This window comes from Plectropomus leopardus, chromosome 21, assembly GCF_008729295.1.
Source record: "Plectropomus leopardus isolate mb chromosome 21, YSFRI_Pleo_2.0, whole genome shotgun sequence".
Taxonomy (NCBI): domain Eukaryota; kingdom Metazoa; phylum Chordata; class Actinopteri; order Perciformes; family Serranidae; genus Plectropomus; species Plectropomus leopardus.
Genome location: NC_056483.1, coordinates 6,123,341 through 6,148,709, shown reverse-complemented (window position 1 = coordinate 6,148,709; position 25,369 = coordinate 6,123,341). Strand labels below are relative to the sequence as shown.

At 40.2% G+C, this 25,369-nt stretch overlaps 1 protein-coding gene across 1 annotated transcript in view; it reads right to left on the bottom strand.

The window, feature by feature from the left end:
- Nucleotides 1-2,890: 2,890 nt before the first annotated feature.
- tmem108 (transmembrane protein 108) overlaps nt 2,891-25,369 on the bottom strand; it is a 57,908-nt gene continuing 35,429 nt past the window's right edge. Inside the window, exons 3-5 of the mRNA XM_042510636.1 lie at nt 6,529-7,791; nt 5,112-5,263; nt 2,891-3,248 (exon numbers count right to left, since the gene is read on the bottom strand). Coding sequence (XP_042366570.1) covers nt 3,132-3,248; nt 5,112-5,263; nt 6,529-7,791 — 1,532 coding nt within the window. The 3' untranslated portion in view covers nt 2,891-3,131. The remainder of the gene's footprint in view (nt 3,249-5,111; nt 5,264-6,528; nt 7,792-25,369) is intronic.

Here is a 25,369-nt window from a genome sequence, read left to right as displayed (position 1 = left end):
ATCTCATTTTGACTAAATATTACCTCTTAACAAACTTTAAACTCCTGCAATACTGCCTCTTGGGATTATGTTTGGACCAATTTCAAATTTTGGCCAAAAAAAGACACTGTTGAAATTTGAACTGTCACGTTTGGCCGGATTTGAACAAGCTCACAAATCTGTTAATAACACTCATCAAATTAAGCCTCTCCTCAACAGTGAAGCAGGCTTGTAAACAGATTATTGAACTGACATCAAATAGTGCTGGAGGTCACTTGTCCGCATGCAGCGCCGGTGGACAAAGAGAAAATTCCAGCATGCTGCAGCATGCACATCAATGGATGTGCTGTGGTCGGCAAGACTGTTTACGCTGCTTTGTTATGTAGTAAAACACTAAGTATGATATCTAACTAACACGTGCAGTAAAGTAGGTCAAACACTCAACAATTTGGGGGGGCTTTGTGGCATTATGAGTGGATGTATGTTGATCAATTTGAAGAGGATAAATCAAAAAAGTCGAGTCCACGTTTTTTTCTTTGTTTTATTGCTCAGCAGTAAAAAGTACAGTGTATACTACAGTACAAAAAATACATAATGTTGAACACTGCTCCACCGTGCCACTGAACGTTTTGTAAAATATCCACTTTTGAGCGTGCAAAACAAGAAGCCCAGCTGTGAGCATCCAATGCAGGAAATATCAATATGTTTAACCGTGTCATTCAACATCACTTTTTGAATCAGTGATCTCTGAACAACATCTCACAATGCAGAAAATCTTCAGCGACAATAGAGGCAGGCAGCGTTGATTATTGAATAAAAACCGCAGCGATGCAAAATAAAAACAGATGAAAGAAGGACCACAGGTTCAATAATTAAACAAAAATATTTAAATGCTCTTCTTTTTTTTATTATTTTTTTTAAATTAAACTGCCTCTGTATGTGCTCACAGTAAATATTCAGCATACATTATTTATCTCAGTGTTTTATTGGTCGACATTTTTGACAGCCTCTAACGTGTGGTCCAGCAACTAATTCACAATCATTCAACATTTCAACAAACACGGTTTGCATCGATGGACAGACACGTTATTTATGAAGGGAGACATTTACAGTAGCAAGGTTGGTCTAATTGTTTCCTACAGTGCTGAGAAACTTTTTCTCAAACTTGGCTATAACCAGTAGCCACTCCACGATACGGACAAGAGACAGACAGACAGACGGACAGACAGACGGACACACAGAGAGAAACAGATCAAACTGAGCTGAGAGTGATACAAAGTCTTGTCTGACTTAAAGGAACAGTGATATTTGGTTAAAGGGGGCTCATCCGTCCACACTCACACAGTATGCTTACATGCACAAACAGGGCATTCACACGCACACACTGATAAATATCCATAAAGGGCCAACATAAGGAATTAAGACATCTATGTGGTCCCTCTTAAGAGAAGCTGGTGACACATCAGGGGGAAAGCCGTTTTAAGTCAATTTCATCTCAAAACTGCCAGATGCAATCCCCCAAATATTCAAATCATCAAAATCTGGGCCCGAATTTATCAAACTGCTAAAAATTCAATTGCAGACTTAAAGGTCCAGAGAGTAGGATTTCATGACATCTAGTGGTGAGGTTGCAGAACTGAAACTTATCTTGTGGGCCAAGCATGAAAGAGAAATACGGCGGCTGATGCGAAAAACAGGTATTTGAAGTGGGGCTCTGTTTTTTTCTATGAAATTTTGTCATTGACACATGAAGCCAAAAACGCAGCATTTCCTCAGTATGAAACTACGGATCTGCCCGCTCTGGACACTGACATCAGCAGAGCGAATAACACTCACACCTAATCCAGTTATGCTCCTCGAATGGGAATGAAATGATTTTTTTTTAAGAGTTTGAAGCATCAAATCCCATGTTGAGAGCGAGAAAATGAACGAGAGAACGAGAGATACCTCTACAGCCGATATCTCCAACGCTCGGCAAATCATAACGAAAACAGTGTAAACTCATAAACAGCACTGCAGGTCAGGGGAGAAATATGTATTTTTGATTTGGGGGTTGTTCCATTAAAGGTTACGCCTACACTTTTGCTGTTTGCCTGATAAAAATGCATTTTTCTTAACTTTTTGGAAAACATTTTAATCCTTGGTTTGGACTCTAAAAAGTAATTAAGGAGACTTATCACCACCGCCTAATTAAATGCATGATTGCAGGATAAAAATTCAAATTTATTCATCTAGATAAACCTTTAAGCTTCAAACACAATTTTGATAAGTTGACTTAATAATGTTGATGATTACATCAACTTAATATTGCGTGCAATTTAAACTCAAATTTCTGTGTTAATTGAGCAAAATCTAAGCTGTAGTAAGGAAATTAAATTGCCTTAACTTTTCTCCACCGACACTAAAATGGCTGGACAAACGTAGTTATGATTGTGTTAGGAACCTGCAGGCCAAACAACTTTATTTTCTTACTTAAAAACTTGTGTTTTACGATCAGTTATTAAGTAAACAATACTTAAACATGTCTTTGATGATAGAAGAGAAGCTCATTCCCCTAAATCATCGTAGTTCATTTGTTGCAAAGGATTTTATTATAAGTTGTAATAAACTGTTGCATTAATTTTTGTTTTTGTTTTTTAGAGTGTAAGTGTATCTCAGTTTGATAAATATGGGCCCTGATCTCACACACAGTATCTCTATTTCCCCCATGAACGTATAGGTGCTATATTCAAGTTCAACAGGCTATAAGTAATTTGGGATTGATCTTAAAGGTAAAATAAAATTACAAAGAACAGCTTTAATTTTTTTTTCATAGCACGTTTCTCTCTCTAAAGCAGATTTCATGTGGCGACACCCACAGTGCACTCACCATCAAGCCACCGTAATGAAACAAAACCACATATACTCTGTATTTTATAAAGACAATAAAAACCTTTTATCACAATTAAGCCTTTTTGTAGAAAATGTACATCAGAAAAATATGCAGGTGCATCCTCATAGTAAATAGTGTCTGTTTACGTCATCTCTTCTCTCAGCTTGTGTTTGTCATATACAGTATAAAGTCTCTGAATATTTACCACATTTATAAAATAGACAACAACAGCAGGGGGAGTAGAAGAGGAGAATCCGACAGTGTCTCTTTTTTTCTGTCTCTAGATGGCAGAAGCTTTGTCCCTGTTGATGAAGAGGGTCTCCTGGCAGAAAGGGTTAACCAGGACCACGCTGCTGCCGCTGTAGTCTCCATTAGGGGGTAGACAGGTGTCGTGATCCTGCAAATGCACATGCAGAAAAAAACTGTTAAACAGCAGCTGTGATTCATGATTCAGAGCGCACTGTTAGGGCTGCAGTCTACTGTATCTATCTACAGGAAGCGCACAGAATAAAATATGGGTTTGGAGCACCCTGAGGCTTTTTAAGAAGATGGTGAACAAGATATCTGACAAAGCTACATGAACAGACATAGAAAAGGAGGCGGAGGGGGAGATGTAAAAGGGAGGGATGATTGTTGACGGTGAGTCAGCAGTAATAAGGCAGTGCTGGAGGAGGAGGGAGGTGTGAATTTGTACCATGAGGCCGTTTTATCGTCAAGATCCGATCAAATCTAACTTCATTTAAGGTTTATGATCATTTCTCCCGGAGCACTGTCATTTATCTAAAGCACCAGGAGAAGCTACGAGGCTGCTTTTCTACAGAGACGGGTTAAACACACAGGGGGGGGGGACAACACCTGGGTGTCACCAGGGGCATCCTACACATGATCCAACCTCTGCTTCCCTCTCCTGACGCCCCCACAGGCAGCACAGGGACGCAAATCGAGCAATGGATGAATAAAAGAAAGAGGTGAGAGAGACTGTGATAAAAACAACAGCATGCAAACATAACAAAGCAATGCTGAATCATAATGAAATAAGGAAGGAAAGAAGGCAGATTGCACATTTAATACTGACTGAATAACGATATCAGTGTTATATACAACCATTTCCACCAGATGGTGCTACCAAGCACTAAAAACGCAGCTGATGCACTCAATACAAAACTAAACGTGTTTTTATTCATTTTTTATGCTGCCTAAAAATCCAATCCAGCTGTATTATATGTGTAATAATAATTGTAAACAATAATTTGTAGCTACAGTCCTTTCTGTTACATAAAGCTCATTTATCTGCTTGTCTCTGTGTCGTTGTATGGAAGCCCATTTCTGCCAATGTGGTGAAAAGATAAAAATACTCTCTTGACAATGATAAACTTTCTCAAAATAAGGACTTAGTGTCTCAGAATGATGACAAACATTTTGAAAATAATAACTTAGTATTTTAAAATGAGTTAGTATCACAGAAATAGACTTAATAATAACAAAAAAGATCCTCTCTTACCATGAGAAACTTTCTCAAAATAATGAATTAGTATCCCAGTTTGATGACAAACTTTTAAAAGACATTATTATTATAAACATTATCAAATTACTATCTTGTAATAATGACTTACTATCTTAAAATAATGACTAAGTATGTGAAAATAATGACTTAGTATCTCAAAAATAATGACTTATTATCTCAAAAATAATGTCTAAGTATCTGAAAATAATGACTAAATATGTGAAAATAATGAATATCTTAAAAATTAACTGCTATCTGGAAAGAATGACGTTTTCAAAATAAGAGGAGAGCCACAAAGTCATTATTTAAAGACACTAACTCATCATTTCGAGAAAATGTCTCACTATAATGACTTGCAGGATCTTTTTTTGGCAGAAAGGTTTAAAAACTGTCCTTGTAAATTAAATTGAAGTTGAAGTTTTATCACATACATTTAATGACTGATAGTACTTTGAAATCAATTTACTAAACGTGAAAAACGAACTACTAACGTGTAATTTTAATGGATTCCCTGCAGGGAAATTCTCTTTTTGCTTGCTCCTAAAGAGCATCTCTGTAAATCGTAGTAAGACAGCGTCACGCTTCAGCGGGCCTCGGGGCGTGCTGACAGGGGAGATTGAACATGGACGCTCTTTTGTTGTTTCCGTACGAATTAAAACCTTTCTGCTGACTAATAGTGAAACATCAAGTAAACGTCCCTCCACTTCTGGGTGCAGCTCTGAGCACTAATAGAGTCAGTGTGCCAGTAGTTTGTACCTCACTCTCCAGAGTGTGTATCTCTCTGGGCAACTCCACGGCGTGCCTGCTGAAGTAGTCCATGGTGATGGCGTTGTTCCAGTAGCTGAGGTTGTTCTCTTGACTTGACGACTTCTTCTTCCTCCTCATGCAGCACACAGTCAAAAGAACAGCTAGAGCGGGCAGAGAGGAAGACGAGGGGTTAGTGCAGGGACTGGAAGAGCTGCTGCTTCAAATAACGTCTGAAAGCGCCCACGCTAGACGCTCAGGTAGAGGCTGTCATGTTTCACGACAACATGCCACTGTTACAAGATAAATACCACCTTAAAACACTGTTTGAGACAGCAACTGGTGGTGTGTCCTGTTGTCATTTTGAGCTATCTAAAAAAAACAAAGCACTCAGTCTCTCTATAAGAAATGTTTAGAAATCATTCAAAAAATCCTTATTCCCAAATAAAGTGTGTTTTGCCTGAGGTGCATCTCTACTGCTTGTTAAAAAATACTCTCCAATCCCTCCTGTTATTATGCTATTTCACTCTCCAATTTAATGCAACAAGATGAAGCCCTGAAGGGTGTCTGCAGGCTGTCAAAAGGCTTTCGAAGAAATGAGGGAGATCACTTATTGAAGCGAGTGTAAACCAAGAGAGTTAGAGAAAAGCGAGGGTTTGAAATGACTAAATTACAGCATTTTATTACAAAATAACACTGCCGTGACCTCGGGGGAAAGTTTCCTTAAAGGTCTCCTGCCTGGATCTTCATCAGGGGGTTAGGGATCCCTCTGGGGTCCTCAGAGTTACTGCAGTGGGCCTCAAAATTACTGCTTGATATTTTAGCTTTTAATTATTAAATTATTTCAATTTTCTTCCGTGCCTTTCCATAATGACAAAAAGTAAAAGTTACGTAACAGTTATATACTACTGAAACATATTTTGTTTTATTAATTTAAGTTTACGGACATTCTTGTGAGCCACAATCATGGATGTATTAAGAGGATCTGGATACAGCACAGAGGCGGGGTCCAGTTCATTCTTGTGAAAGCTGCTCAGTAGCGCATGAAGCCAAAAAAAACCTCTATTTCCACGGTAGGAGAGTACCTGGATTTTCTGCATTTAAGGGTCCATGATACTTGTGGACTGGAAACTTGAATGTCGGTCTAAAGAATTTAATCTTGCGGCTCTTTTAGACGTTCCAAATGTTATCAAACTGGATGGCTTAAATCTAGATAGTGAAATGAGTCGTTTCGATCAAAAGAAAAGTTGGGTAAATACTTTTCTTTCAGAGTTACATTAAAAACACTCTCAAATGTCAGAGTGCTATTGGTTTTCTCTCTGCAACAAAGCACATGTAGAACTATTCCTTTAAGTAGATGTTTTTTGTGAAAGGTTTAAAGTCAAGGTCATCACATTCATTAATTTCAAGCTGCTCTGAAATTACTCACAGCACGAGGACACAGGCACACTGATGGCCAGCACGATCCACACAAAGTCCATCCTGCTCAAGCAGATGGTCATGTGGCGCGGCGGGGGGGCAACGGTGGGGCCTGAGCTGTTGCCGGGCGTCCAGGGGTCCTGGGTTGTGGCAGGCACCTGTCTGATCAGGAAGTTCCCGGGGGCTGTGGAGAGGGGCTCCGAGAAGTTCCCCTGAGCGGGCGCGTCCTCGGCCGAGCTGCTGTTAGAGAGCAGCCCTTCGTGTGCAGTCACATTCCCCAACGAATGTGCCACTGGGGTAAAGTCTGTGCCGTTACCTTGAACCACCTGCGCACGCCTCTCCTCAGTGGTGGTCTCGTTGGGTGCGGGTTGGGTGTCTGGGATGATTGTTGGATTCAGTGTCTTGAGCTCGGTGGACAGCGCTGGAGTGGATGCGGTGGAAGTTAAAATCCCAGGTGGGCTCTGGACCGGAGTAACTGCCCCCGCCGTCGGCTCCAGCGACAGTTCATCAGTGGGGGCCTCGCCCCCTGCGTGCACCTCCCTCAGGGTGATGGTGTGGTGTGCGGTCAGCTCTGGGGCGCCCCGTGCATGCTCCCTGAGTTTCAGGCCTGGTGCAGCGTCAGCAGAAGAAGAAAGGGGCGGGCGCTTCAGATCTGGAACATGCCTCTGCGCCGGGTCTGTGGGTTCCTTTACTCGCAACTTCTGAGGCTCTATGTGGTGTGCAGCGAGCGCGTCTCCTCTGTCTGATCCAGAGCTGGACTGAGGAGCCGGGGGGTTCAGAGCTCCCCTGGCAGTAGATTCCACATCTATATTTGGGGCCGCTGTGCTGGGAGCTTTGCTGCGGCTGGCCTGGTTAGTGCTGACAGTAACTGGGTTATGGACTTGAGGTACCCTTACCAATTTGTGCATGTGGCCTCGGTTTACATTACCAGAGCTCGGCTCCTTCGGCTGAGTGCTCACAGTGTTTGGGGTCACTCCATGAACGGGAGTGTCGTCATGAGCCAGGCTGGAAGTTTGGGTCAATTGGAGCAAGGCCAAAGGGTGGAGGGCGACGGTTGGGAGGATGATGTTTGAGGGCTGAGTGCCTCCTTTGGATGACCATTCCCCGCTGCTGGAGCCTTCCTGATGCCAGTCCATGGGGGGAGGTTTGGGGGCAGAGAGGGGGCTAATGTGGGCGGCTGCCATGGAGACAGAGTCCTGGGATGTCTGGCTGAGGTACAGCTCCTGTGCTGATGACACCAGTCCTACTGGCAGTGCTAGGAATGCTAGAACACCTGTAGAGGAAGAGAGACGATGATTAACACATGAAGTTTTAGAGCAGTGATGCTAAACTTACGGCCCGCAGGCCGAATCTGTCCCCCGATGGGGCGCTGGGTGGCCCCAAAATAATTTTTTAATTCACATTAAAAATAAAGTGATTCACACTGGGAATTGTTTTTGTACTTGTACTATACATAAGAAGCCAGAGTGTATAAAAAACACAAAATAGAGCTTATTTATTTAAAAAAAAAAGGGCCACTGAAGGATCCCCTGCACACTCTGACAGAGGCTCTAGCTAAGCCATTAATGTCCTAAAATCTCCAAAATGTCCTAAGATCCTACAAATGTCCTAAAATCCTAGAAGCATCCTTGAATCCTAAAAATGTCCTAAAACTCTAGAAACGTCCTAAAACGCTAGAAATATCCTTAAATCCTAGAAACGTCCTAAAATCCCAGAAATGTCCTTAAATTGTAGAAATGTCAAAGAAATGTCACAAAATCCAAAAAATGTTCCAATCCAAGAAATGTCCTGAAATCCCCAAAATGTCTTGAAATCCAACAGCTGTCTGAAAATCAAAGAAATCTCCTGATAGGCTAGAAATGTTGTTAAATCCTGAAAAATGTCCTATCCCAGAATCCTAGAAACATGTATAGGGATGCTGCGACTGGCCCCTGGCCTCCTGTCATTTTGCAAACGTGTTCCCCAAGCAGAGCAAGTTGAGTTTCCCAGTTGTAGAAAATCCTTTCAGCTTCATAAATTATTGGATTATTTCCCTAAAGTGAGTATTTTCAGCATCTTTACATCATTTCTCTCAAGGATCTTGCTCAGCAGAGCTCAACAAGAGCGCAGCCCTTCAGCTGAAACCGACTGCTCACGTTCAAAAGAGACGTGTAGAAGATGTGTGTAGCCTTGTCTCGTACTCATTATGCCTCTCAGCCTTTAATCTACTGAACCGCCGTGTTTTGTTTAACCAAGTGAGTTTTTATTAAGTGCATTACTCACTAGATGAGTATGTACCGTGCATACACGGATGGTTTTTACTCTAAAGAAATTCTTAAAGGGCTCACTCTATCAAGGTCATAAAATAACAAGCAATTACTAGATTCTGTCTCTGCATAACACTTAAAAAGGTAATTTAGTGTCATGGTTCTTGTGTTTCCTATGGAATTTTAATAGTTTTGGTAATTTCCAATACTTTAAAAATAAGATGTCTTGATAGGTCTTCTGACTAACTTTCTGCACAGAGCACACTTTGAGTCAGTAAATCTTAATGAAAAATATGTTGAATTTAACCTAACTGAGCTACCTCATCACCTTCATCATCTCATCTCAAATATCGCCACATGATTTGCCTTTGTCTTTGTGTGGACATTAAAGGGATAAAAACAATCTGAAACAAATAATCAAGTTAAAAAAAAACATTTGCAGCCAATGAAACTGTTATTTGTTTTATGTTCAACGCTCGACAAAATGACTTGTAAAGATATTATTATAGAGACTAGATTCATGACAGTCATGACGTCAAAATATCGCACTTAACATGCTAAAACCATCTCAGAGAAGCTGACAGATTCACTTTCTCAAGCTCAATCCCATAAGGAGGTTGTGTAGTGACAAGCCATTAGCAGGTGCCTGTGGGGAATATTGGTCCTATTATGTTATCCAGACAGAAAGTCATGGAGGGAGAGACGTGCAAAGGCTTATTAATTTCCCCTTTGCTCCCTCCCCTCCATCCCTTATTGACACTGTTAAACACAGCTAATGTGAGACATTAGTGGAGCTCCCACCGGGCGATTTCTGTGCGTTCAGCTGAGAACAGAACATGCAGTAACACAAAGCTAATATTATCTAAATGCCTGTTTTTGCCACAGGATGCTGAACTGAAAACAGTGTAAAAATATGACACGTTTCTAGCTTATTTTGACTCATATGTATTATACTTTGCTGAAAACATCCAGCTTGCAATAATCTGTGCTTTTTTTTTTTTTTTTTTTAATGCAAATCTGTCCGTAGCACTCGTGCATTCATTCCTGCTGAAAACTTCAAAGGTTCAGTAACTTCCTAAATAGCTAGGGTCTTAATTTTTACTCAAACAGGAATAAATTGTGCATTCATTGGGACTATTTTCTGCTGTGGAGTCAAACATATTGTAGGAGTGTTTATGGCTGCATGACAGAATATATGTGTGAGTGACATCGAGACATTTTGAGGAGCCCCCAAACAGCCTGTTAAAATTAAATTACAGCGTGTGTTATCGTGATAAAAAAGGAACATGTCACCCAGTGCAGCAGTGCGGCTCATTGATGTGTTTAATTGTGTTTTGGTTAACAATGGCGCTCTGCAGCACAGAGGAATGAGCAATATCACGCTTTGGATGCACTTTTTTTGGGGGGGATCAACTCATTGTTGGTTTTGCTTTTTTCATGGGATTTGTTGACACAAAGAAAAACTGCATTGTTTTGGCGTTCATAAAAACCCTCGAAAGCAACACTCATAGAAAACACACAGTCTGAAGCCACTAATGTGACCTAGATGTCGCGGACATCGTTTAACTATGAAGCTCAGTAACTATGGAAACCAAGTTTCAATTACCAAGAGAGGCTGAGGAGATGGAGACGGGAGAATAGGTGAGAGAAGAAATCTGTTGAACGCGTCAAAAGAAAAGGGGACAGAAAGGGAGCGAATATTTCGGGAAGAGATGATTTTTAAAAACCAACATGCCCAGGCGACAGTAATCTCAAATTTACTCGACACAGAAATCTTCTCCATCCGCTTTCCTCTTTGTTCACGGGGGGATTTAAAATACACCACAGCAGAACCCCAAAGCACTGACTATTTAAACTGAGCCTCTGAATCATTAATCATATTCCTCCATACTCAATCACACAGACGACCAGGATGGAGGGTCCAGGCCCTGTCCTCCATTAACCACGCCTGTCACGTCTCTAATCCACCGAGCCCACTCCAGACTCATATCTGAGGAGATAACACACATGGCCGTCCGTGATTTATGACCGCTTGTCTCTGCTAAGATGATCCTTTAGGCAGGGAAATGGAACACAGACAAACCCGAGCTATCACAGTTTAAGTATTTTGTCTTTTGTTGATCGTCTGTAATGTGAATAGTGGTCACATCAGGACAATTTCGGAGGGTAAGGTCCTTTGAGATGCACACAGGACATGAGGGACTGTTTGTTATTTATGCATGGGCAGCGGTGGAGCAAATACAGGGAGGCAAAATAAAATACGTCAAAAAATATGTCCATTTTTTTTTATTTTGACAGTTGTTTTAATGCACTTTTTGTACTTTTCCTATGCAAAGTAATGCTTTAAAATATGTACATATCCCACGTAATAATTCCCACATATTTTGCAAGGTTGCAATCATGTGACCAATGTGCTGATGGCAGCAAAGAAAAACTGGTCCCAGGGACTTTTCTGAGTAGACCGATGTTCAAAACCGAGGAGGTTCCTTAATATGACTCAAAGTTCACTCTGTTCTTAAACCTAACCACAGTAACTTAACTAACCTAAACCTCATTTTCGTTACTTTATATTTAGGATGTAGGATTATTCATGGGAATACAAACTGTAGTATGAGGATATGTTGGGGAGGGACATACGACTTTAAATGGCTGTATTTTATATTTATCTAGAAACCCTCTGAATCCCATATCCAACAAGTGGGTTTGAAAGGGATGCTTTCTCTTTTAAAATTAAACTTTTTATCATGGCAAAAACTGTCAAAAAATGAATTATCATCGGATTTTCTTTCTCAGTCTTTCAACACATGCGCAACAATGGCTTCTGTCATCAAAATCACTTGATTCTACACATCTCATTTAAAATTTCCCGAAAAATGTGCATGACAATCGTGAAAAACCGAGGCCTTTGACACCTTCAGGATTTTGTCTTTAACTTTCAACTTTCAAATATTAAAGGATAAGTAGAGTCATAATTTATTTTCCATGAAAAGCAGTTAAAAGAGATAATAGAGGAGGATGTTAACAATGCCATGGTCTGGCTTGAGTCATAACTTCAGTCAGTACCCAAAGCTATCTGTCACAACCTGGCAACCCGACGCTTTGCTTCTACTTAATAAAACATAACATCCAGACTCCTTTTCACAAATTTATATCAGAAATGTGCAAACTAACTACCCTGGCACACAGACAGGAACACATTCTTCTGATTTGTCCGACTGATTAGTTAGAAAAAGCAGCATAAGACGTGCAGATTCACCCTGAACCAACATGGAGATTAATATTTATTATGGGACTTTGACTGCAGTTTAGTCAGATTATGTTTTATTAAAGATCACATCTAAAATGTTGAAGGGGAGAATCTGCTTTTTAAGAAAGCTTGCACTCAGACATCTGACTGCACATACATTCATAGTGAGAATAACGCAGGCTTTTCTCCATCAGACGCTGTGTTAGTGTTCTGGCATTTATTAGTTTGGTTTGTGAGTGAGACTCCTTGCTTCACTTTAGAGCTATTCTAATCTGTATCAGCATTTTATTTAGATTTTAATAATATTAAAAAGTGCAAAGACAGTGTCAGCATGGGAGGAACTTTTACTTTGTAAAACCTCAGGGAAATATTTTTACACGACGAAAGGGAGTGACAATTTCAACTTATCTCACATCAGCACAGCCACTCAAGCTGCAGCTCCAGTGACTTTGTGAGTAGGATGCATATTAGTGACTAGAGGGGCAGGGCGGATGTGAATTGAGACGAATTGGTCGCGTATAGTGGGCATGCAGTGTTGGTTGTGCAGGGCTAGAAAATAAACTTAGAGATTATCACAGGAATAACATGAGAAGTTGTGTCATTGCCTCAAACTTTATGAATCGTAAAAAAAGAAACAGAAGGCTCATGGGAGTTTTTGTGCTAACACTACTTTTTTAAAAATGCTAACATTAGTCATGTGAGAAGATCTTGTGTGATTTTAACCGAATTTCACATTTAAAAAATGTGTAATGTTAGCTACAGCTGACAGATACCAGTCAAACTTTTGTTACAGTAATTTTGCAGGTTTCCAGTGAGTTGATTTATCTGCGTAATAGACGTTTCTGCTTTGAGCCTCGGAAGCTCTGCAAAGACTTCAGCCCAGTCCACACTAAAAGATTTTTCAAGTGTTGAATGTGAGCGTGACTGGCCATCCGTCTCTATGTGTCGGCCCTGTGACAGTCTGCTGACCTGTCCTGAGTGTACCCGGCCCCGCGCTCATTGTCTGCTTGGACAGGCTCCAGCAGCTCCAGCAGCCCCAGTGACCCTTAACAGGATCAGCAGCTAAAGATAATGACTGAATTAAGCGATGCTGACAATGGGACAGACCCCACACAAGCAACACATCGCCAAATGATAAATTTAACAGTTTTGTTCTTATAGTGTGAGGAGCAACAGTTTACCCAAAACAGCACATCGCACATTAACAGATTAAATTCATAAACAACCAGAGTCCTGACTCTCAAAACCGGAAATCTTGCGTAATTAAACGCGGTTCCAGAGGTAACAATGATGGCAGACAAAAAACAGGAAGAGCTACTTGATAGTTTTTGCACTAACAGGAAAATCTGGCAACCTCAGAGCTTTGCTGATGATTTTTGGGAGGGAACTGATTAGCTAACCTTTTCAGTTTTGCTTTTACTTCTTAATAACTGACTATTTATTTGTAAATTTTAGTCTGTTTTACTGTTTTAGATGGTGTATTATTTTATTATTTTTAACATTTTAATCTATTTGTGCTGTTATCCTTTTATTTATCTTTTATTTACTACTTTTCCAATATTTTATTTATTTATATTACTTATTGTTAATAATATATTTATTTATTTTTACATTTTATCTATAGGTTTTATCCTGCCTGTGGTGTTTCGTCACTTATGGTAGCCTGCAACTGATGAAACTGAGCGTCTTGTGTTGGCCTTAGTGGGCAGACTTAATAAGGAAACAATAAATGGGACATGGAGATGGAGTAGCATGTCCAGCAGCAAAAGCTTCTTCATTTTTCAAAACATGCTAAAAGCAGAAGTCAGCAAAACCTGCCTTAAGGAGACCAGAGGACACAGAAGAGTCATTCCTAAATACTGCAAATATCAATATACAAGCCGTCATGACATTGCAATGTGTTTCCACCTCGATTGTTTGTTAACAAGAATCCATCTACTATCACCAAAACAGCATTATATTGCTGGATTTGTGTGTGTGCAGGGATTACATAAGTGTCCGTGTGTTGTTACACATGCACTGTGTTGCCCACTGAGGCAAATGGGTGTAATTTGTCACAATGGCTGTGCATCTGGCTGATGGAGTGAGAGCGTAAGCGGGTTGAACGCAGACAGAGAGCCCGGCCCGGCCGAACACAAAGACATGCAGCGGGGGGACGCAGGCACAGCGAGTGAATTAACTAGAGAAATGATTGAAAAGGCCCGAGAAGTGAATTGAGCTTTATGAACATCCATTATTGAGTTGAAGCACTGGGAAGAACACGAGAAAATTGGATGGAAAAGGGGAAGAATAGCGAGGTCGGACAGGGTGGGAAAATGTGCGATGAGGAGGCCAGAGGTGTAGAGGGCTGTGAGAGAGGGAGATGTGTGGGTGTTTCATCAGTGATAAGACATGAACAAAAGCAAAAAGGTTGCATTGGACACATTAGAGCGAGGACCGAAAAGGACACTTGGAGAAAATAAGGTATGAGAGATATGAGAAAATAGGAAGCACTTTATTTTTTAAACATTTGTCTTGCTCAGCAACACTTGTCTACTCAGCAGGATTTTTTTCACCATTCTGCCTGTTGGCTGTTTTTAATATTTTCTCTCACAAACACAAAAAGCTCCCACAAAGGGAGCGAATTCACAGTCGTGATGATGCAAAAGAAGAGGCAAACAACGAGCGTTATCTAAATCTTTGCTCATAAGAAGACAGCAAAATCGGTGTGTTAAATTTCAGTGGTGACAGCACTCAGGTTTCCATCCAAATGTAACGCGATTTTCACCTCAATTTTCAGAAAACCGGCAAAAGAAAATGCGAATTTATGCACTTTTCCATCCACTACTGTTCCCACCCAGGACTTTTTATGTACAAATTGAAACTGGGTTCAGAGGTCCTTTGATTTGAGAGAAAAAAAAACAAAATAAAGCTTTGAAAGTTAAAAAAAAAACCCAAACTAACATATAAATTGGTTTACGTCATTGAAAGTTAAAGCTTAAACGTTTACATTTCGCTCAAGAAGTTAATTTGATATTTATTTTTACTCAGCATTGGGAAAAGGCGACACTCTGCTGTCTTCATGTGTGTCTCCTGCAGTTCTGTCACTGTCTCAGGCACCACCTACACAGCACAGTGTTCGCACATTCAAGTCTTTCTCTCTTTTTAGTGGTTGTCTGCTCGTTTCTATAAAGCCTGCTACTCTTTTCTCAGTGTTGCAACAGTAATTTAAGATATACTGTGCAACAAAAAAACAATGTATTGACTCACACGGAAGTAATCCCTCTACGTGATCAGTTATGACCCACTAGAAATGTGTTTTGGTGCATCTTTCTGCAGAGACTCTGCCTTCAGAGTTTTCCTCTTCTTTCTGTTTTTAGTATGTTTATGAGTGTGGCGCACCACAATGTTCAGGTGAGATCAAGGCTTTATAAAAAAGTAGCAACCAGTAGCAAACACAAATAAAGCGAGATATAAAACCAAACTTTTACTGGCGAGCGGGTCTACAGATCCACAATACTACATATTATACCTTTAACTTTGATCCGTATCTCAAACTATGCCACGTTGGGTCCTTGATTTTAAGGGAATTGTGCTTGGAAAGCCCTTGAAAAGTCCTTGAATTTGATGTTTAAGAGGGTGTGAGAGCCTTGTTGAAAGTGTGGATAAAAACAGGTGTATAGAAACACATTTATTGAATCAAAGGTCTTTCTCCTTGTCTGGACTGGAGTGCGACACACTGTTATCACTCACACCAACCTGTTGCCCTTACTATCTTTATCACCCAGCTGATCGTCTCAGAAAAGAACATGCTAATATTGTGGAGACAAACAACTTCCCGGGTGAAATTACTGTGAGATTATGCCGCCATTTATTTGACTAATGCCGCCTGTTTTCCATTACCTCAGCTCAGGGTGTTTGTTGGGAGGGACAATTTATGCAGGAAACCTGCTGAATTAGGGCTCTTTGAATGCATAGGAAGCCGGTGACATTCGTTGAAGTCCTCCATTGATGCCATCGGGGACATCAATAAATCATGTAGCAAAGCAGGATCCTGCGCACTGATCCAATGCAGGCTTTGTCCCACCAATCATTCATTATTAGACTCAATGTCAGGGGACAGGGGCCAGAGCGGCTGTCACTGGATCTAAAGTTACACTGGTGGCAAAATAAAAAATAAAACATTTACTCCTGCTGATGAAATGAAACTTTTGGATCCAATCATATGCTGAGAACCATATTGCCCCGGCGCACTAATCAATCATGCTAGAGCACTTAGTGTGTGGTATGCAGGCTATCAGTGCTTATGCACTAGCCCGGCTGCATGATCAATCCTGAGGAGGGGGGCTGCCCGCTGCCGTGGAGGGTGGGGATATTTATCTTTCTTTCCAGGGGTCACCTCATGCTCCAAATGATGTGGCTCGAATGCACGCAGACAATCTGCCTATGAAGCAAGAGCTGGAGCTCGCCTGCTTGTGTCGCATCATCAGCGGGCAGCTGGCGGTGGCACTATTCGAATTGGAGGCTCGACAGAAAGCCAAAAATAGGAGCTGCAAAATCATCCATCAATAAGGCTTGTGACGGTTCGTCAGGCTGTACTTCTGAGCTGTTACTGCTCTGTCATCTCCCTGCTCAGGCAGCATGACGGGGAATAAAGGAAGAGCTGTGTGTGTAGGGAACAAAATGCAGACGTCCAGCAAGAAGCTGACCAAGGTCACAAGTATAAAGTTATAAAAGTGCAACTCAATTATACAACCTGCAGTTATTATTAACACCTGACAAATAGCATAATGGTGTCCAGTATTAAATCTTTTCTTTTTATTGTTGCTCTGCATACTTATAAAATATTCAAAAACTGTTTTAATTTTCATTTTATAATCATGAGGTCCAGCGAGTACAGATAAAAAAATAGCCTTTTAGCAAGTTCTGGCATATGTAAAGTTGTTTGTTAATGTTTATTAATGTGCACTGTTCCTGTTTATGTAATTCAATAGTAAAAAATAAATATATTTTAATATCTTATTGTATTTGCTTTAGGGGGTATTGTCTATGACCAAGCACAGTAACAACCTGGATCATCTGCACTTTAGAGGAATTAATTAAAATATAAAATGAACTGGAATGATTCATTTCTAAACTGGACTTCCTTTTATGAGACATTTTTAATCAAACACTCAATGCAGCTCAATCACCAGGAAAAATGTTGGTACTGTATGTTTCCACAAACCAACAATTTGTTACATTTGTACATAATAAAGTCATGAATATGTTGAAACTTAACATTTCTACAATGCTGCGTTGAATAAATGCTTGAGTTTAGGCACAGTTTAGGGTTATGGTTAGTTAAATATTGTGTTTTGCCTTAAAATATCTGGTTTTGGGGGCAGAATCTAAATGAAGAATGCTAAAGAGCACCTAGTTTAGTTTTAAAAAGCTGCTGTAAACACAGCAATGATCCGCTCAAACATTTGGTTTTATTGTTTGTTGGTCTTGAACAGTGGTTTGCATGGATCAGAGCTTTGCAGCCAATATCCCAGCAGGAAACGCACTGATGTCTTGGTAAAAACAACCCCTTTTTCATGGAACTTTTTCTGCTAGAAAAACAGTTGTAGATCTAAAAAAAACACATTTAGTGGCTGAAATGCTGCTTGAAAAAGAGCAATGGGTTCTCCAAAACACCCACCCTTGGGAAGCCGCTGGAAACACAACATTTAATTGCTTAAAAACATCAGGTTTTGTTTTTTTGTTGGTCTCAAACAGCTATTTGCAGCTTGGCAGTCACTATCGCAGCAGGAAATGCAGCGATGTCTCTTTAGAAACAAACATTTGTTGCGGTACTATCGCTGGAAAACAGCGATGGGGTTAAAAACCACCAATGCTTGATGGCTAAAGAGCTGCCACAAACACAATGTTTGATTCCTAAAAACAAAAAACAGTTTACTTGTTTGTTTGTCTCGGACATTGGTCTGCAGCTTAGTGGCATCTCGCCTTGGAGTCACACCATCCACCATCCCTTCCACTGTCTCATGACAAAGTTAGCTAAAATACTACGTCACTTTAGCATTGTTAATATGTTACATATTAAGTGTGCAAGTGTGTTTATTTATGACTTGCGGAAACATAAAATACTAACATTTTCTTCTGGAAATTTAGCTGCATATTATGAAATACTGGTGTGGTGAAATACTTCTTTAACTGCACAACATATACTGCCCCCAAGTCGCTCTAAATTTACAGAAAAATGCAGAGAATAGAGTGTCCTCAATAGTCCCGATCAAGACTTTGGTAGTCATCTGTCAAAGCCTGACCTCCATGCCAATATTTCTTTTTAAAATGAACTTAAACTTTTGTCAGTTTTCAGACACCTTTAAAGTTTTTTTGATGGATATGTCTGACCTACAAAACCACACTGAAGGTGAATAATAAAAATAGCTGTCGGTATGTGTACTATCAACAAACATGTCAACGTGTCCTTGAGTAAGACACAAGCTTTCTGCCTTTGGATAAAAATCCTGAACTTCCTGCCTGAGATGTAAATGTAGAAGAACTGAAGGGAATCACTGTATGTCCACCTCATTATCTAAAAGGATAAACATGTATTATTGCTAGTTTGGAGGCTTCAGGGCAGCAAACCAATAATTAAGGACGTCCTCCGCACCACCAGCCGACCCTCCATGGATCACATTTAGCCCCGTTTATGCTAATCACAACCACTCCTCAGCAGCGGACAAACCTCGGTGGGATTCCCCCACAAATCCCTCAGGGCAAATGGAGAAGGCTTTATCTCCAGCGCTCATCAGAATACCAATGAGCCTTTATCACATCATACCGGCACACACACCGCGGCTCCGCTCCCTAATACAAAATGAATTCATATCCCACTTTCGAGGATAAAGGCCGACAGACCCAAATCAAAGTAATCATGAGCCTTAAATGGGGACTTTTGTTGAAGGTGGTCCAAACCTTTAATTTCAAGCTTTGACATGCCGTCAGAGCGAGCCGCAAAAACAGATCAGATCCATCAGCTCCAGGCAGACAAAACCTTTTATCAGCAGGCTGACTGGAGGGCTTTCTGACTAACTGCTGCTAAGATTGGATTATCACGCCTGGACAGAGCGCTATCGGCCCTCACTCACTTCAATGGACCCACTAACAACAGTACTACTACAGAACTATTAGTACAATGACCTGTACCATAACATACTGCTGCTACTACCATTAATACAACTAATAGTAGAACTACAGTACGACGACTATCAATACCTGCACCTTTACTACACAACTAATAGCAATACTGTTGTTGCTACCATTAAGGTTGGGTAGTATGGCCTTGAAATAATATCATGATATTTTGGGGCCATATCATGGTACACGGTATACATAACAATTTCTACAATCTCTTCAAAAGATTCATAAATGCTGAACTGGGCAACAAAATCATATGTCACGATATGACAAAATACAAAGATATTGTTATTGTGACAACATTTTTGGGATGACTATTAACACAAAATATTAACACAATGAGATTTTTGATAATCATCAGTAATGTGGATTTAATGACTCAAGTGGGTGAACGCAAGTATTAGAACAAGTACAGCAGTCTGATAAGTTTAGAGAGTTATGTCACTTTACTGTACTGCAGCATTTAAAATCTGGAAAAGGCAACACTTGTTTCATATCATGATATATCCAAAATCTTAGACGGTATGTGGTCTTATACGGTAATGGTATGTATTGTGTATATTGCCCAGCCCTAGCTACCTCTAGAAACACTAATGCTACTGCAAGTACTATGACTGCATGTCCAACTGCTAACACTGTTACCTCTACTACCATTAGTACTATTTCCATAACGACAATTTCCCAAAGTCCAAACATGACTACCAGTGCAACTTTACTGCGACCTCACAACATGTTCTCATCCCAACTCGATACATGGAGCGGCTCTGTCACTGACCTTCTGCGTCTACTTATGATATTTTAAATATCCTTCAGCGTCATCTGTTTACACTCCGGGATGTCGTTGCAGTGATGTCAACAAACGCACATACATGGTGGGATGAAGCAGCGCAGTCCTTTACACAACAGCACATGGCAACCAACACGGACTGACACGATGGTCGGGATTAGACAACAAAGTCATGGACGGTCAGGTTTAGGCAAAAGAGGCACATGGTAAGGTGTAGAAAAAAACCCCAAACATCCACATGGGAAGTGAACTCTGGACTCCCACACAAAAGTGCAGAAGTTAGTTCTTCGTGGGACCCATCCAACTCCCCACCCTCCATAAACGCACTCTCACATTCATTTGGGCTTGCAATTGGCTGGATGGACATTTTGGCGTGAACTCCTCCACTCCGGATATCGTTACTGTGCAGACTCTGGCTCCAGTCACCAGTGCAAGATGGCAGTGACCATATTTGGGAAATTTTTGCTTCACTTAGGCATAAGTGGAGGCGTATCGTCCATCTTTATGTACAGTCTATGGTCACCCCATCAGAAGCTAAAAGTGTCCAGCTTTTTAGTTTAGTTTTTCAGTTCATGTCACCGTCTTCTACTGAATATGACATGTAGCCCATTGGAAGTCCAACTTTTTAACACCACAGCTATCAATACAACTGCTGCTGTTGCTGCTACTACTTCAACTATCATAAGTCAGCAACTACTATCAATTTAAGTCCAACTGCTACTACACCTGCTAATACTACTATACTGCCATAGGGTATTCTACTACGACTACAACCTGAACCATTAGTACAAATATTACTGCAATGGAAGTCCATTTTCTAAAACTAATGCTACCATTAACTGCTGCTACTGCTACTACTACTAATATCACTACTACTAATGCAACTGCTAACACTACTTCTGCCTCTACTACTACCAAAACAATGAGTACAAATATCACTAGGCCACTATTATAAGTCATACTGCTAACACTAATGCTACACTGCTACTTCCATGACTACCCTTACTACTACCACTACTAGTAATGCTAAAACATGGGTACTACAACTGCAAGTACAACTGCTAACACTACTACCTCTACTTTTTTTTTTACTACCACTGCCTCTTTCATTATTATTGCTAATCACTACTACTGGGCTACTACGGCCAGTGGAAAACCTTTAGGAGCTTGAATTAGTGTTGCAGTCAAGGTTAAACACGCAGTCTCTATTTTGAATGGGGGGTACTGCTCCTGTACTTCATGACTGTGTACTGATGCATAGGCACTGTTCTTACCACTACAACTGCTCGTCCTCCTCCTCTTCCCACTGTCACTGTGACTCACTTGTTATGGAAACGATAAAAAAAGGGAGGATCTGCCATTCTCACCACATTGTTTGTGTCTAGTTTGTAACTGCATACAACAGACTACAAGATATTTCAATGACAGCATTTGTTGTCGTTGACAGTTAAGGTTGTCGAGAAGAAAACAACAAAACAAGAACTCAGTGGAAAGCTACAAAAACTGGATGAGTCAGGTGGTCTTGTCATCCATTTCACCCTGAAAGGAAACAAATGATTTTCCTTCCTGTTACCGTTTGCACTCATCTTTCATGAATGTAGCCCTTCCAAATTAACCCTTAAAATGCAGCATAAGAAAGCTTATGTCCAGCCAGGTTTTTAGACACATTTCACAAACCATTATGTCTTTGAAACATGAGTACAATGGTGTGATTTCTTTCAAAATCATGGCAAAAAAAGGCATTGATCAACTCGGCAAGAAAAGTCCCACAAATTGTAAAAAATTAGTAAAAGGTGAGTTAGAAAATGACCTGAAACCTGAAATTAGTTTTTAAAAAAGCGGGGAGAATTATTTGAAAATTAGGGAAGAAGGTCCAGAAATCTATATATATAATTATTTTAATTCTAAATTTAAAATTGTGTTCATATATTTTTTTTAATTTTCTGCACTTTTAAAAATCATTTTCTTGTTTGTTTTTGTTTTCTACTTTTTTGCTTATTGTCAGGTAATTTTCTTGTAACTTTTTACTAGTTTCTTTCTATTTTCAGGCTTTTTGCATTTTCCCCATGTTTTTGAAAAATATCAAACCAATTTGCTCAGGTTTTAAATGACACCATTTTTCTTCATTTAACCCTGTGAAACCTGAACATCACTTTTCTTGTGCTTTTTCCAGACACCTTTCTCAAGTGTGAGCTCTTAAAAAAAGATAGGAAAGAAGGTAATGAGGAACTTGGTAAGAAATGTTTGACAAACTGCAAGAAAGGGTAAAATGTCTAGTGAAAAAGGAAAAAAAGGGTTGGGATTTTTTTCCCCAATCATTATAATTATATGTTGAAATTATGTTAAAGAATAATTATAATTTTGAAAACACTTTTTCCAAGTCTTGTTTTGTGCTGTTTTTTTTTTGGTTTTTTTTTAAACTAATTTTTTATGTAATTTTCTTGTACTTGTTACTTATTTCTTGCTTTTTTTTCCTGGTCATTTTTTCTTTTGTGGCTCATTGCCTTCTTCCCAAATTTTTGAAAGAAAACAGGCCAGGTCTCAAAGGGCTAACAGTTCTTTCATGACTAAATTTAAAGGTGCAAATACAGATCCCTCATGAGTTCATCCTCATACTTGCATATATACGTATGTCCTGGGTGTATAAATAGAGTGCCATCTTAACAGTAGCACAAACAGACAAATTCCTTTGGTTTGCTCCTGGGTGTGTTCGTCTGCCACTCTGCGGAGAGCGTCCGTCCCGTGGGGGGAAACAGACAGATAGGGCACATCCTGTGGACCGCTGGAACCGTCGTGGCTGAGCAGGACTGGATGGGCGGAGTGGCGTGGAGGCGGAGCGGGGCGGGCACTACAGATGTGAGCCCTGAGATAAGCGAGGAAAGCTTTCGTAACAGGATAATGGCTTCCTGTTTGAATGCTCCGCAAATTGTTTGTCGGGTTATGGCGGCTTTGAACAGAGACGCGGTTATCTGAGGATCGGGCGGACAGAGAATGCGAAAACAAGAACAACAAAGACTCCTAGTGCTGTTTACTGGGATAATGATTTAGCTGCCACGATTGTGACAGCGGCACAGGATCTAACAGGAAGGAGAAATGTTAAACAGGAAGTTGTCTGGAATCTGAGGAGAACACTGAATCGCAGGCCTGCAGTTAACCCTTTAAAACCTGGAGTGACATAACTTTTCTTCTGTCAGATGCCTTTTAAAGGCATTTTAACCTTTGAACCCTGAGCAAATTGGTGTGATTTCTTTCAAAAAACCTGGGAAAAGGCAACTTGGAAAGAAATTTCAAGAAAAATTCAACAATGTCTATGTAAAAAAAAAAAAAAAAGCTAAGGAAAAAGCGAAAAAGCTAGGGAAAATGTTTAAGGAAAAAACAAAATATTTTAAAAAATTATTAAAATTACATATTTACAAAATTAATTAATTTAATTTAATTTCCTTGCTTTTTTACACATTATTTGTCATTTCTTTATGTTATTTTTTTCTCCTTTTTAAACATTATTCAGGTGACTTTCTTGTACTGTATACCATTATTTTTGCAAATTTTTAGGTTATTTTTTTTTCTTCGTTGCTCATTGCCTTTTTCATGTTTTTGAAAGTAATTCAGCTATTTTGCTCAGGTTTCACACTACCAATGTTTTTCCCAAAGATTTCAAACATTTTGACTGTTCCTGGCGGCTCTAAAAAGACCGCAAACTGTTACAACAGCCCACTTTAATCATACGAGACATGACAAAGTCAGATTGGGAGGATTGCTCAAGCCTTGTGTACTCATTTACACTTCACACCAACTGGTCTTTCAAGGAGTTGGCTTCAAAACACAATTTGAAAACAATTCCCTTACTCGTCGGGCTCTTCTTCGAAGGCTGAGCTGCCAGACAAAACCTAATTTGCTAGAAACAAATAAGTTCTCATTCTTTCAGGTGTATTATGTCATCACAACATATTCACAAGTAGGCTACAGAGTGAGCACTGACAGGAGAACAAAAAGAACACAGAAGGAGACAAAAGAAAAAGTCTTTCTGCACTGACACCCGTCATGATGCACAATCATCCATCTCAGTTTCCTTCTATCTGCAGCATCTCTTCTCTTGCCTGCAGCCTGAAGATGTTAAAGGGATAGTTGTTTTTGTTTTTTTTAAGCGGGGTTGTATGAGGTATATAGGCACGTAGGCAGTTGGCAAGTCGATCAAATGTACATTTTTTTTCTAAGTTTGGTTTTAATTAGTTATTTATGCTATAAAAAGGGGACCTGACGTCAGGATTGACAGCTGTGGCTGCAAACTGGTGTGCTCGCCATCAACGGCGCTGCTGAGGCGTGTATGTGCAGGAACTCCGCCACCACCAGAGAGATCATTACTGCGCACACACGCTTCAAATGACATCACAAGCGTAAGATGGCAACATATTTAAGCGGGATATTTTGGCCTCTATTTTGCAGCAGGAGTGAGTGGAGACGTGTCGTCCATCTTTACATACAGCCTGCGGACCATTCTGGCTGTTGACAAATGTCAAAAAGTTTTGTTTTAAAGCTCAGCGGCAGGCGAAAGTTTGCTTGATTTACTTTTTGCTAAAAGTTCATTTCTGCAAAAACAGTGTCAGTTTAAGTTTTTATTGCCTTTCTCTCTCTTTCTCTCTCTCTCGCTCTCTCACACACACACACAAACATGCACACACAAGTGAGCATGTTGGCGGCACCAACAAATTAGCTAGATTGATTAAGAGCGACAAAGGGCACTGCAAAATCAGCTTCAACTGCTCTGCTTCAGCTGTGCAGCGCCTGATGACAGTCGACCAAATTTTCTGACAAATTCATCCAACAGTCCAACAGAAACAAACAGGCTCAAATCATACAGTGAGAGCCATGTTTTTCTGCTGCTTATTCCTGTCTGTTTCTCCAAACTTGAGGCATGCCGACCGTCATCTACTGTCAGTATTACACTGACTATGGATAAGTACCTCACACAAACTCTTCCAAACAAATCCAATCTATCCCTTCAGGGCACATCTCTCTCCTGCAGATGGCTGGTACACAGACAGAAATGAGAAATGTCTCAGACAGAGATCTCAGGTGGGCCTTTTTAGCTCTGCACACTGTAAAGAAACCCTGATGGAAGTGTAATGTGCCCGAGGAAATTCAGGCCTCAGCTGGATTTCAAACTGAGCAAAAAAAGAGAGCATATGCTTTCAAAGACTGGATCTACCTGGACAAAACCAAAGACAGCCTCTGAAATATGGTCTTTATATAAACTCTCTACAAAACTAGTTCGTGAGACCTCCCCCTTTTCAGATTAAACCGCTGCAAAGTGACCTCGCTCCACCTCTGCTCAGCTTAAAGCACTTCGCTCTCAACAGTCCAGTCTGAGTTTATCACTTCTGGGGGATTGACGCAGATTTGTCAGAGA